At 39.6% G+C, this 17,281-nt stretch overlaps 1 protein-coding gene across 4 annotated transcripts in view; it reads right to left on the bottom strand.

Annotated features, from left to right (window-relative positions):
• The window catches only part of dscamb (Down syndrome cell adhesion molecule b), a 118,678-nt gene that overhangs the window by 13,078 nt on the left and 88,319 nt on the right, over nt 1–17,281 (bottom strand). For all 4 annotated transcript variants that reach the window (XM_039784440.1, XM_039784454.1, XM_039784432.1 and 1 more), the window contains exons 12-25: nt 9,794–9,990; nt 9,215–9,311; nt 8,809–8,937; nt 8,505–8,672; nt 7,618–7,688; nt 6,895–7,138; nt 5,931–6,077; nt 4,823–4,978; nt 4,364–4,497; nt 3,969–4,122; nt 3,604–3,721; nt 3,317–3,483; nt 2,014–2,112; nt 405–593 (exon numbers count right to left, since the gene is read on the bottom strand). In XM_039784440.1, coding sequence (XP_039640374.1) covers nt 405–593; nt 2,014–2,112; nt 3,317–3,483; nt 3,604–3,721; nt 3,969–4,122; nt 4,364–4,497; nt 4,823–4,978; nt 5,931–6,077; nt 6,895–7,138; nt 7,618–7,688; nt 8,505–8,672; nt 8,809–8,937; nt 9,215–9,311; nt 9,794–9,990 — 2,070 coding nt within the window. The remainder of the gene's footprint in view (nt 1–404; nt 594–2,013; nt 2,113–3,316; nt 3,484–3,603; nt 3,722–3,968; nt 4,123–4,363; nt 4,498–4,822; nt 4,979–5,930; nt 6,078–6,894; nt 7,139–7,617; nt 7,689–8,504; nt 8,673–8,808; nt 8,938–9,214; nt 9,312–9,793; nt 9,991–17,281) is intronic.

Here is a 17,281-nt window from a genome sequence, read left to right on the forward strand (position 1 = left end):
ATCCTCTAAGGAATATGAGTAACAGAGGAACATAAGCATTTTTACCCCCAGTAACTTTTACTATTAGTGGGTTTTATAGGAGTTTTGAGATATGATTTTTCAAACAAAAAAAAAAAAAATAATAAAAAAAAAAAATTCTTTTTTTTCTTTTTTTTTTTTTTTTCCCACTAAGTTATTAGAAACATTACAATATAGGAAAAAAAAAAAATGAAAAAAAAAAATAATTCATTACTTTTTTTTTTTTTTTTTTTTTAATATTAATAAAAAAAAAAAAATATATATATGTTTGGGAACATGACTCCCATTTGGGGACCGGCTCCCATGAATGAATGATCTTCAACAACATGATTAGTTGTTATCACAGTGCCGCATTGAGACAGAAAACTCAAAATTCTGTTCCCTACCTTTCCCATGGGTCTTAGCTTCAATTATCTCACTGATGCGCCCTGGCCCCACTGCATTCTGGGCCGTCAGGGTAAATTTATACCAGGTGCCGCACTTCAGGTTCTCTAGACGATATGAACGCTCACTGGGGCTGATGGGAAAACTGCCCCACTGCTCACTGTTGTCCTCTGAGTACTGCAGGATGTAACCTGGGGAGGCAATTGGTGAGAAGGGAAAAAGGGGAGACAAAAGATTTGTAGTTACACAGAAAATTTTACTTTTATTAACACATAAATTATAATGAATTATTAGTGGATGTAAGACAACGGTTTGTTTGAGGACTTAAGAGAGAATAACTAGACTAAAAATCTATAGCATGTACAATGTAACCCTGTGAGGCTAATTCATTAGAATGTAGAAAAACGGAGAGACAACTTTGCAATTCTTAGATCCTGCGAGTGTCACCAGCAAAAAGTTTATTGTTGAAATTAAACATGCTCATCTTCTACACACTTGCCATTTTAGATCTCAGATAGAGCTTGTCAGGTTCAGCGTGACTCAGCTTTCATCAAAAACACTAATGCTGCTACTGTTTCTAATGAAAGTTAAAGTATTTACCAGTTTCTGACTTGTCATTTTGAGTGGTAATAATGAGTAGAAATTTATTTTTCCAATTTATTTATTTTATTTTACCTGACTTGTTGCTGAATAATATGCAGTGTAGCATAAAAGTGTCTGGATAAAATGAAAGTGTCTGAAAAGCAAACAACCATGGATATATCATATCAGTACACTCACCAACTGTTACATTTGGCAAATGCTTACACAATATCAAGTCTACCTATCATAAATGTAGCTGAACTAACACATGGAAATCTTTCATAATTGTTTACAGCTGCTAACAGGAATACAGTCGTTAAAAAGTAAATAAGTTGACCTTTTGGTAGCACAAAATAAAAAGTCAGAGATCATTAAGATTGATTCTCAGGGCACCATGAATGTCTGTACTGAATTTCAGGGCAATCCATCCAATCATTCATTTATTCAGTTATAGTTATAGGGACAAAAATGTTAGGCCGACCGACCAACAATGCCTTCCCTAGAGCACGCTGCAAGCCTGGCTAAAAATAGACAATCGGAAGCTTAGGTGTGTGTATTTTGGTGATGGATGACGCTGTGAGCAGGGAAGCAAAACAAATATCGCAGAGAAGGCATCATGAACAGCTTTTATAGTGACGGAAATGCTAAAGACAGGAGCAGATGATTAGAAGCAATGATGAATCACTGCAAAAAGTCTCACTATGATTGTTCTTTCTTCAAGATGGAGCACTTTAATCTTTCACTTAAACAGACCTAATCTTCCCGGCTGCTTTTTAATCTACCTTTTAGGACTTGAGTGTTCAGGCTCAACCACCAGATAATGAGAAACAGGAATGTTAGACCAGAGTAAATGGGGAGGTGACACTGGTTATCATAAGGAGCTGAAGGGTGATTCTTTTTATATTAAGGATAATGTATTTAGCTGAAGCACATTTGTGTACACATTAAGTTGTGATGAAACTGTCCACTGTGCTGATTCAGATTCATTTGACGTGTGTGTGTGTGTGTGCGCCACTGCGACGCTCTCACCTCTGATGGAGCTCCCTCCGTTGTCTCCAGGTATCCATGACAATGTGATTGATGTGGTGGTAGTCTTGGTAACTGTGAGGCGTGGCTGGTCAGGAGGGACTGAGGACACATAAAGAATCAAAGTTCACTGCATGGTTAGTATTTGTATTAAACTGCCTCATGTCTAATTCAGTTCAAAGTTGTATACAGGACTCATATTTCAAAAGCAAAATTATATTCCATGTACTCTGTTTAGCCCATGCTGTGTCAAATGCCAATTCGCTGAAGGTTCTTTTATTCACATGTACTGGTCCTGCACGAGCCTTAATAAATATTGGAGATACATCTTACATACACTTTCTCGGGTGTTAAACATCAAATTAGAACCAAACCCCTTGATTGCTCTCTTTGGGGTCATGGAAGAGGAGGAAGAGTTAACTACATCAAAACGATGCACTTTATCTTTTGCCTCCCTTCTTGTTTGGCAGGCTATCCTGCTCAAGTGGAAGGATGCCTCCCCTCCCACTCAAGCACAATGGCTTGAAGACATCATGTCCTGTTTAAGACTGGAGAAAATTAGATACTCACTTCAACAATCAAATGGGAAATTCCAGAAAGTGTGGGGTCACTTTTCTAAATACATTCCAGACCCTATAAAGGCTTTACCACTAGGTGCAGCTTTACTGCACTGCACACTCTTCACTCATTCCTAGCGCATGTATGGCCGTGAGCTTACAGTATACTATGTCTAATACACAGGCAGTGACTGGTGAGGGATTATTTTCTTTTATTTTTTTTTAAATTTGTGTATTATTATTTCTTCCACTTTTTTGTCACCCTTCTTTTCACTTTATATCTATCTAGTCCATGTTTATCCTAGGTACAGTGTATTGGTGCTAGCTGCTGTTGATATATACACGTCCATCTCATGTTTCTGTAATGATCATTCACTACTGCACCTCTGGTATACTGTAAAACTTTTCATAAAAAGATTTAAAAAACTGCCTCATGTCTTTCCGTCCCTAATCTGCAACAAGCAATATGGTGTCCCCTGTTGGGACACACTCCTGGACAATGACCATTTGTTCAGGATGTTTTGTTGACTTTCTTTTGTTTTTACCTGAGCTTTTGGGAGCAATATCAAAGGTAGGAGGAATGAACATTTGTGCTTGGAAATTTGGTGGGCTAAGAAATATCATACTGTATAACAGCTGTTCAAGTTCCAATCCCACTCTTCTCAAACTGGCTGTGTTCACCTTGAGAAAGACACCTGTTACCCAGTGCAACAATATGGCTCTTTAATGTGTGCTCTATAACTACTTGCCTTGGACCTGCAGGTTAAGTGTGATCTCATCTGACCCCCAGTTGTTGCTTGCCACACAGCTGTAGTTCCCAGAATCCTCTGCTTTCACTGTGCGGATGATAAAGCTGCCGTTGCCGTAGACACTACGCCGACCATCCACAAGGACAGGTGTAGGAGTTCCGTTTGTGCTGGAGACAAAAAACAATGTTATTTACTTTATTAAAGGCCACGATGAAAAGCCATTACAATTGCTTGAAATTCTATCTGTACTGAGCAGCACTTCATGACTGTGTGTGTGTGTGACTTACTTCCCCTTGAGCCACTTGATGGTAGGAGGAGGGTCTCCAACAGCCTTGCATGGTAAAACAATGTCCTTCATCCAGGGAGTGGTCACTGTCCCATTGAAGGTCAAAATCCTGGCGGGAGCTAAAACACACACAAACACAGACTTTGGCGACCTTTGACACCAAACCTTGTTCACTTTTGAATTATGTATTTAGACCTTGATTAACCAATATTCTAATGACAATAAACATTCATACAGGGATTTTATACAATTCAACTACAAAAATGCACTCAACTTATTATTAATTATGCTTTGGATGACAATAACTGTATGACTCTAAACTCTATCAAAGGTTATTGTCAGGCCATCTTGGATGGGCTGGTGTACCTTTGGCCAGAGGCTCCACTGTGATCTTCTCACTGTTGTTGCCATGACCAGCAGCCGTCACAGCCACCACCCAGATACTGTACTGTCTGTTTCGAGCCAGATTGGGGATCCTGTAGAAATAGGCATCTGGAGACGCCTCAAACTCGCTCATCACCTGTAAAACGGAGAGAGAGGAGAGATTAATGTATCATTGGGCAGCACCAGTGAAGTCCAGAGAAATGCCATTTGTGAACAAAAAACTATCATGTTGGCTTTTCAAAACATACAGATGGCATGTAGCAGCATGCCACGTTTTAATGTTTAAGCTACTCAAGACCACAATCCTTCGACTGGCTTTGACAAACTGGATGGAAAAAAAGATCTCTGAAAATCTTTTGGTATACAAATGCTATTACCATCGGATGCAGGTTAGAGCAGAAGACGATGTATTTCCTGATGATGCCGTTGAGTTTGAGCGGAGGCAGCCAGGAGACAAACACCACAGAGCTGCTGGAGGCTGCAGCCTTAACCCCCGCTGGGGGACCAGGAACTGGGGAAGAAGGGGCCAAGATAAACATACTGAATATACATGCATATGTAGTTTTAGTATGTAATGCTATATGTATAAATGATTATCACATTTCATGTTATAAGGGAGAAATAAGTATTCCTCCAATACACAGCATCTTATAACCTTGACTTTAGTCTATTGTCTTTCTGCTACATGTTTTTTTTTTAGAAGCAACTTAACTGTACTGGCACATTTTCAGAACATGAACTTGAACAAGCATGGAAAATGATAATGGTAAAGCAAAGATTGACAGTAGGGTAAACATACGTATGTTGTTTCTGTTATATCTGGTAATGAATCATACCATCCTCCTTAGTGCGGACGTAGATCTGTTCACTGCGGACACCATCTCCAGCGTTGGTAAAGGCTAAGACCTGGATGCTGTAGTTGGTGTACTTCTCCAAACCGTCCAGCTCCAGAGACGGCTGATTGGTCGTCACATTCCTGATTTCTCCCAGTTCTGACACAGGAGAGGAGACACATATATAAGCCTAGGTATAAAAATGGGTACGCACTACAGTGGAATGGTGCCTCTCAGTGCAATTATTATGAATACTAACACCAACAACAGTTAATTCAGCATTCAAAAGTTACCCAAATATTGGTTACCTGTGATGAAAGCTAACCTTTTACTACAGTCTTGCGAGATAATAAATGTATGAATGCATGTACATTATAGCTAATGTATGGGAAGCACTAATCTGCATTATGAAGTATTTTACTAAAAAATAAAAAGGTATTAAGGGATTTTACTTTTGTTATTGCTCTGATTCCTCTCTCCTCTCCTCTACTCCCTCATGTCCTGTCACTCAGAGCTGAGGCAATGGGCCTCACTGAGTTATTGCATTTTGAATTATTGATGGGGACCAGCAAGACTGCAGGGTTGCTGCTATACAGCCGGGTATAAATTAAAGGGAAAACCCCAGGAACCACAGATATTCCCTCTGTGCAATGCAGACTTTGTATTTCCACTATATATTCATTCATATTCATTCACTGTAATGCGGCACAAATTGTTATATTTTTCATCAAATATGTAAATTGAAATGTAGATCAAAAATGTATATTACTATATATAGTAAGTGCAAATAAGTTCGGTAAAATTACACTTAAACTTTGGAAAATGATAAGAGTCAGATATACAGTAGTGCATGTGGTACAACTGTCTCATACTGAGATCAACTGCAGTTGGTCATTTATCAGGAAATAACTATTTATATCTAAAGATTTTGCAAAAATACACACACAATACAGCTTGAATTATCCAAGTTACACTACCTCTCCAACTCACAACAGCAATTAAAACAAGCATTGATGACAAATCAGTTTATGTAAAATGTATGGACTTAATGGCAGGTAAACTGCATCGATCAATAAATCATAGCATTATCTGGGTGTGTTGATGTTAATACCTCCGTCAGGCAGGTTGGCCCAGTAGATGACTCTGTATCCCTGCAGGTTTCCATTGAGAGCCTCTCTGGGCAGAGGCATCCAGGAGAGCGAGATGACTTCTGGGGACTTTGCTAAGGCCAGGACATTTTCAGGGGCCCGAGACGGCACTACCAGAGATACGAGATGAGAAAAACTGAAGGTTTAATGGAGGCTTATGGAGTGGCAATACCAGTGGCTGTCTGTGGAGGTACCCTCATGTAGGCAATTCACTGAGTACTTATTATAACTAGAGGAGACATTAGTGAAAAGTGGTGCTTAATTCTCAAATGGTTAAATGTTTAAGCTAATAGTTTGTAAATGATGACAACTGTATTCTCAAAGTTCCTGATGATTATTTGGCGTAAACGATCTTGCAAAACCAGATATATTAATGTCAAATGCAAAAACATCATTACGTGTGTCTGAAGCATATGGTATTTTGGTGAAGCAGGTCAATGTAGTTGAAGATTTTTGTTTTTTAAACCAACCCATCCAATTTATTATTTTGTTTTGAATAATGGGCAGAGGTTTTTAATTACAAAAAAATGAGGGCTTCAAAAACAAAATGGGACTCTTTATATTTTGTAAAATCAGCCTAAAAGTCCTCCTTAATCAGAGACTTTGGTAGACTAGTACTGAAGATCAAGCCTCTGTTTGTCGGATGCAAGGTTACAAATGTCCACTAGAGGGGAGCCGTTCCACAAGAATATGTTAGAGGTTTTTTTAAAAGCCATTGCATCTTAAACGACCTAGGCAGAAGAGATGTGGTTCAAAATAACAGCAAGTAGTCTACAAAATAAATAAAAAGTATATGGTTATATTAACTTAAAGCAACAACCCAATAAACTAATTACAAGACCCTCAGCAGGGATATATGGACTTGGACCCATCGATGTTTACAGTAACATATATAACACATCAGAGCCACCCGCACCCCCTCCTTACCATCCTCCAGTGTTTTGGTGACGACTTGCTGTGAGGATGGCCCGGTGCCTGCCCTATTAGCAGCCTGCACCACCACGCTGTACTGAGTGAACTTCTTCAGGTTGTCCAGCACGATGCTCTCTGTGGTGTCTCCTGTGGTGTCCAGGCTGATGATGGTGAACTGGTGGCTCCCACCAGGGCTGTACTCTCTGTAGCCCACCTGGTAGCCACGGATCACACCATTCTGCAGGTACTTGTAGGGAGGCTGCAAGATGAGGAGAGAAACCGCTTAGAAGACCGACTCATAAGCTGTGGTAACACTTAGACAAACTATTCAAACTTGAAATACTAAATCTAAAGCAAACAGAACATTAATATATTGGATGTGTATGCAAGGTAATGCAGCTTGACTATATATTACGACATATCATTACTTCTCTTCTGTCCATTTCATATGTTCATAAACTATCATGACCAAATAATTATCATCAACTACAAACACAGGGGTTGATAGCCTTTTTGGGGTCCAAATAAAAAATATATAGATAAACATATAAATATATACAGCAATATTTGTAGCTACTAATCCACAATATAGGATTAGCAGTCCCAAGTCTCAGTAAACTATTAAAACTATTTACATAAAAGACGTTTCTTTGTGTTTCTCCCACCTGTTAATTCATAATATCAATTTCAGTGCCGCAGCTTATCAGTACAGCAATATACATTAAGTTTAAACTTTACCTTCCAGGAAACTTTGATGCTCTGTGGGGAGGTTGGCTCCAGAGTGACATCCTGTGGTGGCCCATCAGGAGCTGCAAATAAAGCACATCATTCAATATGACTGCATGCTTGTGTTTACTGTAAATTGAAGAGATGATCCACCACTGAGAGAGCAAGTCACTTTTTATCGTATTCACTAGATGGTGGTGTTGAGTTAAGAATATATTTTCCGTCACACTCTTATACAGTACCATGCAGTTTCCACCTCAAAAAAAACAAAAAAAAAACGTGTTTAACCATCAACGTTAACCTTTAAAATAATGTGAGAAATGATACATGTTTTATTTAATTAGAAGTTTATGACTTCATTTTAGCAATGAATCTAGTAAAATGGGGCATTTTAATGTGCTGGTATGTCTGTGGGGGGATCATTATAGGCAATAGAAGATAAGTGAACACTGATAGAGCTGACTAAAAGCAACAGTGAACTGATCTGTTTCCCCAGATATTAAAGATGATGGCCTCCATTTCAAACAACCATAAAATAATTATGTGCAAGATGACTCAACAGGTTTGAGGGGCCAGGAGGAGGAAATTGCCACTAAAGCTGAGGAGTTTATTTCCAAATCAGCATTCGGACACAGTTTAAATTCTCTACAGAGCAGAGGTAAAGTATTAAAAGAGTTTTTTTTATGTTTTAGGAAAAATAATTTCAGCTGCACCATAGTTTGACTAATTACATGTACCTCCTTATTGTTTGCAGTGTTCAGATCCTTTTCAGTAACAATGTTATTTTTGAGCAGTTCATTTTACCATAGACTTTATACCTCAAATTAGGCAAAACTGTGAAAAATGCATTTAAAATGTCATGACAGTGTTTCCACAGGACTCAGGAGAAGATCAGTTACCTGCTTCATCAGTAGTGATGGTGAGCTCGTTGCTAGGGTTGCTGTTGCCGATGATGTTCTTGGCGACCATGCGGATGTTGTAAGTGGAGGAAGGGTGGAGGTCAATAATCGTGGCCTGGTTGAGCTGCGGTGACACATCTTTGGTTACCTGGGCTGATAGCCATGACGCTAACAGAGGGGGAGAAAAGACTGTTAGGAATGGATAGTAACATTTCACATTACTTATTTCTGGATTTCTTGTTTGCTGTGTAACTCAGTAATTGTAATATAGACATAACAGGTTATCTCTTCAACTTGTGTCTACCTGATTTGTTCTTGCACTCAATATCATATCCTGTGATGGGGCTGTTGCCATCAAAGCCCATGGTCCAACGGAGAGCTATGGTCCGATCTTTAACCTCCCGGATCTCCACCTCTGGAGGGTCGGGTGGTTCTGAGGAAAAGTGTGAACACAACAGAGTTAAAGCAGTATCCTGAAAGAGAATTGGATGGCAGGCAGACCAGACAGATGCATCAGTTTTACTCTGTCTGTGATTTCCCCAGTAGGAGATTAAGGATAGCTCTGCAAAGAGCAGGAGTTACACTGTGCAGAAATTAAATTAATACATGAATAAATTAAGTAATAAATGACAGAAAACTTTACTACTCCTGGAGGGAATTTTCTTCCAAACAGACCCACTGAAAAAGCCATGCGCTGAACTGAATCTTACCTTGCACTGTCAGCTGTATGATGCCTCGATCCTCACCGAAGGAGTTGATGGCATGACAGGAGAAGAAACCAGAGTCCTCACGAACGGTTGGCATAATCTACAGAGAAACAAACCATATGCAGGACATTAGGGTGGGCAGAGAATCTAAAATGATGTTTCATGCTCAGTGATTTTTCAAAAAGGAGGACGGGCAGTGTACTCAACTTCAATATTCTTATCCTTTACCAGAGAGGGGACAAACCCTCTTTATCCTGACTCATGATGGACATTTAACTACTATATTATCAGAAAGCACAGACTCCTTTACAATACTGCATTACACATGTACTCATTCATACTGTGTGTTAATAAGCACTGAATTAAACTGAAAATAAGCTCTTTAATATTTTGTACTCTACTTGAAGATTTTAAGATGATGTGAGTATTCAAGGGCACTTTTTCTTTTGCCATACCTTCCCTACTCTTTCTCCCTATCTGCTTTCCATCTTTAAATATAATAGATAAAAAAGACTGAAGGTTGTGCGCTCACTTAAACTAGATTGAAAACATGTTTGCATGGCAGTGAAACTGAGCACTCACCACCAGCGTAGAGACGACTTCATCAGCCACCTCTTTGACGGTGACCACATATCGGCTGGTCTCCGGGTTGATGATGCGTTCTTCTTTCTCCCAGCGCACCATTATGGGTTTCTCCCCATGAGCAATGCAGCTCATCCTCTTCTCCTCGCCCTGTGTAGCCAGAGTGGTGTTGGGGTAGGAGGTGATCATGGCTGGGACTGGATGGAGAGGACAGAGGTTTAGGGGAGAGAGTAGGAAGAGCAAGATTAAAAAGAACGGATGCAAATGAAGATGTTATTAGAACAACATCAAATATTACCTTTTTTAAACGGTATATTTACTTTCCCTTCTACCAAGGACCACTTTGGAATAATTTATTTCATTGTGCCATGTGTAAAACATTTTATTCCAAAATAAAATAAATAAAATCATATTTTGAAAAACATATGCATTTTCTGCATGTTTCCTGTCTTATACTGAGAAAACTCCTTTTTCTGACAATTATTACAACCATTTAAACACTCCTGGGACCATCAGGAACTCATGTTTGAGTCAACCTGTCTCTCACAATACTTAGAGATTGAAACTGAGCCCTTCAGGTAAGCCTGCGCCTGCTTTGATAATGACAGTGAATTGTAACGTGCTGTTTTCTGAGGATGAGGCGGAGGAACGGAGAAGAAAGTGGTGACTCCTGACTGAACTCCCAGCAGTCTGAGCGTGGAGCCAGTCTGGCTCTATGCCGTAACCGCACACCAGGCTCATTAGCAACACATCTAGCCTGTGTGTGTGTGTGTGTGTGTGTGTGTGTGTGTGTGTGTGTGTGTGTGTGTGTGTGTGTGTGTGTCGTTTGGCAGAACCAGTATCTGTTGTAAATGTCTCACCAATACTACTCACAGTCTGTACTCACACTCACACTGTTCTCATACTCACACTTTCTTTAATTCTGTCCTTTTCTCTCTACTACATGAAGCCGTCTCCCAATTATTACACTCACAGAGACTTTCAGCTGCTATTCACAGTATAATTATATCTAAAGTGTGAAGCTCCTGAGTGGGAATACTCTATATTAACGTCTGCAGTTTGAGCAGACTGAATGAAAACGCTAGTCTTTATTAATGTGGACATTATCTTAATTATTACAGAAATTGCAGGTAAAACAATACAAATGATCTGATTTCTGCCAGTTGGCTTATAAACATGAGACAATTTGAGTGAGTCAAAGCTAATTGAAATGTGTAGGAATCCATTCAAAGCTCAATGCACTTTGAAGATGGTCAGAAAAAGGTTTAAATAACAGTAACTGAGAAAATATTGTGTGGAACACATTTCAACATTAACAAATCCAATAATGTTTCCCTGACAACGCAGACAAATTAGAGTGAAATTACAATGGCCACTATAATAATATATAATAATGTGTTATTTATTTTTAAACAAACCAGATTTTAATTCATTGCAGGAATGGATTTGTTAGCAGATTTTAATTCATTACAGGAATGGATTTGTTAGCAGACAACAATCACCAGAATACAGTGAAAAACATCACAGCCAAAATAGACTCCTCAAATTGCCTGTTTTATCTGACCAACAGTACAAATGCTAAGATATTCAATTAATATAATGATTTCCCTATTTTTGCTTGGTAAATAACTTAAAGCTACATTGATGTTTTGGCCACTTGGGGGCAGTGGAACCAAGTTATAAACACAACACTGACATATTATCACCCTATTAAGTTGATATGGAACATGTTAGCAAACAGAGCAACATTATCATTGTTTTGGAGCGGATATTTTTTGTGTCCACCTGAAAAATGTGATACCAATATTCACTCTCCCATTAGATCTGTTTTGGTCTCCACCAACTCCTAAGTGAAATGTTTGTCTCTTCAGCTGCTAAATGTACCACTTTCTTCACCAGCTAGTCACTTTACTTTCTTTAATGTATAGTGTGTTTTATTGCTTTTTTGCCAAAACAGCTACCAGCTGCGGCAATAACATGAGCCATTTGATCCATTGTTACTATGTTGTGTGATCAGTCAATTCTTTTTTATTTACATTAGACAGGCCAGTGTTTAGTACCATATGTTTATTAGAAGGTTTCCAGCAGAGGTGTTTAGAGGTGTTTTGAAATTAATCAAATAATCGATGCATCGAATCGTGGACATGGACGATGCTGCATCGATCTCATAATCGATTATTTCTGTTTACAATATTCTTTTATGTTTTGCACATTCAGGAAGTGCCATTTGCTCAGTGCTATAGTTTTATGTATCCAATTTATTTAGTATTAGAGCACTGCAGAATGTTTTGTTTTTGAAGCTTGAAAAGCTATTAATTAAATATCCTACATGGCTTTAATAGAAAAATGTATTTGATGCATCGTGATGCATCGTGATATTGAATCGAATTGAATCGCTGACATGATAATCGTAATCGAATCGAATCGGGAGATCAGTGAAGATTCACACCTCTAGTTTCCAGTATATGTAAATATGTGCTATGGTGAATACTGTGTTATTGAAAAGGACAGCAGTGGCAGCTACATGTGGCAGATACTTGTGTAGTAGAGGTTGGAAGCCCTCTCTTCCAAGAAGAGATGAAATTTGTAGGTTTGAGTCAGTGTTCGAATGTCTGTACACTCTTGAATAAAGTCTGTGTGCATGTGTATGACTGTTTTACTGTGCGTGCATATGTATGAATGTGAGTGCATGAGAGCAGCTGTGTCTGTGGGAGCTAAGTGGGCGAGCACAGAGAGCGGAAAAGACTTGTGCTCATGACACATCTCAGCCACACTACACGATGGAGGAGAGAGAGAGAGCATGTACCCCTGCAGCGCTAACTATGATCCCTCTCCCTTGCTCTCTCACTCCATCTCCCTCCTCAGGCTCACACCAGGACAGCGATGATTTAATGATGAGAGAGACCACTTTGATTATTCATACGCAGCAGACAAGTCCACCGGCCGTACTGTTGTCTCACACAGACACGCATTCGAACATATACAGACATGCACGAATAACAACAGACGCACTCACACACCCATGCACATTCTGAAATACACAAACAAAGACAAATACAGAGATACTGGCCCCGCACACTCGTACAGTATGCAAGTGTAGAAACAATGACAAGATAAAGAAAAACAACATAAGGATGCACATGCACAAACAAATGCAAACCAAAACAGAAGCAATGGCACACACAAACGCTATTTACAAATACACACATGCCTCCCCTCACACACAGTATTCTCCTGGGTCAAAACAGTATTTGTAGCAAACTTTGTAATCATTTGTTTTGGCTTCACAGAGGCGCTAGTCTGGTACATATTGCTCGTACTGGAAGTGCCAGGAAGGTTAGACTATCACGAGTCAATTAAAGTACTTGAATTTATAATGAATCATTTATTATTGTGTACTTGTGTGAATGGCAAATTGCCCTGATGTGTTAAACCATACCCATTCTGCAGCACAAGCACAATGCTACTGATTATTTCTTGCTCTGTTATTTATTATTTCAATGGTACAGAATATATAGATGTATCTACATTGTACAATATGTGCACACTTTTGTATTAGAGCCTGACCGATTCAGATTTTTTAAGTCTGAGTCCGATGTTTTAGAGTTTAAACAAGAGTCTGAAGCTGCTCAAGCAGCTCTGTGATGTACTTTAGCTTAATGCTAACGTCAATGCTAACAAGCTCACAATGACAATGCTAACATTCTGATGTTTAGCAGATCTAATGTTTACCACGAAGCTAGCATGGCTTAGCTCAAACATATCTCACTGCTGATACCATTATATCTGTAATAAGCTAATATCTGACAATAATATCAGCCATGTATCAGTCGGTCTCTGATTTATATGTGTACTGTAAATTAAAATGAAGAGAGTTAACAAGCACATGCACACACAAACACAAATCCTATACAGCAACGCCCCCTCGCAAACAAATGAACACATACAGACTCCTTCAAAATGTTTCTGACTTTTTTCTCACAGTACATTTCCTTTTATGATGCAGCCAACAAAAATCAAAAGGGGGAGCTGCTATACTTATATGTGTGCTAGTGTGCAAATATGAGGCCTGTGCACATGTGTGCGTACGTGCACCCTCAACGCCCGCCCACCCCCGACATGATGAAATGTGTCAGACTGGGGACTGCCAACGTTTAAACCTAATCTCTTATTCACTCGCAGCCCCTCCCTCTCCCTCGATCCCCATACCATCATCCCCCTTCCCACTGCCCCTGCACAGGAAATCGCTGATTTATTTTGCATGGCAACTATGAATTTTAAGTGAGTCCTATTAAAAGAGTCTTTTCAGCCCCTTCTCTAAATGTTATTGCTCCTTAACAGGGGCTATTTTCTCCATCTAAATGTGAGGTCTTGGCAGTGGAAGTTAACATTGACAAAGCTTGTGTTTGCTTATCGAAAGAGAAAGGGCACGCGATGACAGCACGCAAGACTCAGTACTGTGTGTATCTGTGTATTTGTTTCTGTATGAAATCGTGTTGTATTAGAATATTCGTCATTTATGTTCACATGTATGAGCACATGAATACATGTCTGTGACCTTGTATGTGTGAGTGTGTGTGCGTATGTGTGAATGAAACATGCTAAATTTCTGTGTATTTAAGATGCCATGTAGATGGCAGTATCTAAAATGTTCATCGATCTTGGTCGTGCATCAGTGGCCCGGGCTGAGGTGAGGCTACTCACTCGCTTCCTCCTCCTCCTCTCATCTCTATGCATCTGCACTTGCAGGGCCCCGGGCTAAACCTATTCTTTTTGATAGCCCATAATTGCTCAGTTGATGTATATTTTTTAATATCCAGCGATATTACAGGGTCCTGGTAATAAAACACAGTGGGTAGAGGAGAAAGTGTGAGTGGGAAGAACGGAGAGAAGGGAGAAAGAGAAAGCTGAGGGGGAAAAGGAGGGGAACAAAGACAGGAGGTGAGGGACTGAACAGTGTGGAGGAGGCTTTACTCTTACCAAGATGGGTCTTCAGCAGAGAAATGCGGGTTAAATCTTGTATAATAATAAAATTCCAAGTTGCCAAATGACCTTGGTGGTGAAACTGTCTTAAAGTGATGGTTCGGAGTAATTCACCCTAGGGTCCTTCGCACCATGAGCTTGAGCCAAACACCCCCCCAGAAGCTTTTTTCACCTGGGTCTAACATTGGGAGAGTTAGCTAGAGTAGCGTTATCAGCTGAATAGCTTAGCGCAGGGGCTAATGGACCCACGTTTGTGGTCCATTAGTTACCCCACAAGTTACCCCACTAATAATGCCCGAAATGATACCAAACGTCTACAAGTAGTACAAATAGGTTATGCTCTCATAAAACGATGGGTTGGAAAGTTTGTAAGTACACCAGAAGTTTATGTAAATAACACTTGCCTGCTTGCTTCTGCTCTCTGCTGTTGTTGTTGCTGCTGTAAGACGAGTGCTTAGGGACGTCTACAAATTACAACACCGAAAAGAGATGCAACAACTTTTTTTTTAAAGTAAGTGCTGTAGTATAACTAGCAGGAGACAAGTAATAATTGAGGTAAGTTTGGAGACATTACCTTATTTAATCATTAAATTAATAAATATTTTTGTTGTATCTCTTTTCGGTGTAGTAATTTGTACACGGCCCTAAGCACTCGTCTAACTGCAGGTAGCAGCAGCAGCAGCAGCAACAGAAACAGAGAGCAGGCAAGTGTTCATAAACTTCTGGTGTACTTACAAACTTTCCAATCCATCGTTTTATGAGTACATAACCTGTTTGTACTACTGTAGACGTTTGGTATCATTTCGGGCATTATTAGTGGGGTAACTTACAAGATACAAACGTGGGTCCATTAGCCCCTGCGCTAAGCTATTCAGCTGATAACGCTACTCTAGCTAACTCTCCCAATGTTCGACCCAGGTGAAAAACGCTTCTGGGGGGGGGGTGTTTGGCTCGAGGTCATGGTGCAAAGGACCCTAGGGTGAATTACTCCGAACCATCACTTTAAGCATTTGCAGATGGAATTAGAGTTCAAAGAATTATTTTTATGTAACATATTTCAAGCAGAATTTCTAAATGTGTTGATATGCCGGTCAAGTTATTTTTTCTTGACAGCCCATAACAGAGCCAAGAGACAAAAGCAGCTCCTCATTTACAGCCAGCGAACATCAAATCTGCCGGTTACAGTAACACGCTGCCAGATTTGATCAGTTGTAGCTAGCTAGATAATTAAGCTAACGTTGATTACATTAATAGTCATTACACCTACTGCTTAATCCATTCCACACACATTTGCTCTTTTGTTTTTTGTTTTTAGAGAGGATAAATACACAACCCTTATACGAACAAGCTTATACGAACAAGCAGAACAATTTTGTCACTTTACAGGATTCACTATGTTGACATTGTGAATGATTTAGAAAGAGGACTTACAGCAAAACATGCACAGAGACACGGAGGAGCAGCACAGGTTGATGTATTTAAATGTATTACTCTAATATTCATCTGAGATTAAGACTATTTTGTCATGTCAAGAGTCAGATTCAATGAAGCTAAAAAAAACAAACTGTAAATGGTAAATAAATGTAGGCTTTGTTGTTGGCAGTGGGGGATTTAGACACTTGGAGGACACACACAGCTGCCAGCAAATGAACAAGGGTATAAAATGAAACGAATACTGTGTTATTTATCTTTTTAATCTTTCTTTCATTGCTGGAAATGTAAGAAACAAAGACAGCCAGAGAGTGCATGCACAAAAGTAGCATGCGGACTGCTCTTCCCTTGAGCCACTTCGTCGGCTTTTAATTGAAGTATTGACGGATTTAAATGAGGCTGAAATGCACTCAAGAGTTCCAGCGACTCATAACACGCACACACACACGCACACGCACACGCACTCACAAACACACACGCACGCGCGCTCACACACACACACACACACACACACACACACACACACACACACACACACACACACACACACACACACACACACACACACACACACACACACACACAAAATCACACACGGTGCATGCAAGCTGACTGAAAACAATGCACCATGAATGGATACATAAATAAAAACTGATGTGATTGCAAACACACATCCAAAAGTAAAATACGCCTAAAGTTTGTACGATAAAAATCCTACTGTATGCTTAAAAATAAAAAGAAATGTGCACACAAACACACTTACAAACATAGAGAAATGGACATGATGGTGTTGGAGCGCAGTAATGGTCCCCCTTTTTTAAACCAGTCATGCGAGTAAGTACACTTTTACAGAAAGCATCTTGAGTGAACGAGTACAGTTTGGGGTTTAAAGGGCATGAAATGTGATCTGTTGATGAGTGACAAGCATGTGGCTGAGCCAGCATGTAATGACTGAGCAGCCAATGGCAGCGGAGGATGACAGCACAGAGTTTTATCATAGGCCCAATGAACTTACAGCTGTTTCCTGTAATGTGAATTATTCGAGCTGTGAAGATGACACGTCAATGCTAACTG

The sequence above is a fragment of the Perca fluviatilis genome, chromosome 2 (assembly GCF_010015445.1).
Source record: "Perca fluviatilis chromosome 2, GENO_Pfluv_1.0, whole genome shotgun sequence".
Taxonomy (NCBI): domain Eukaryota; kingdom Metazoa; phylum Chordata; class Actinopteri; order Perciformes; family Percidae; genus Perca; species Perca fluviatilis.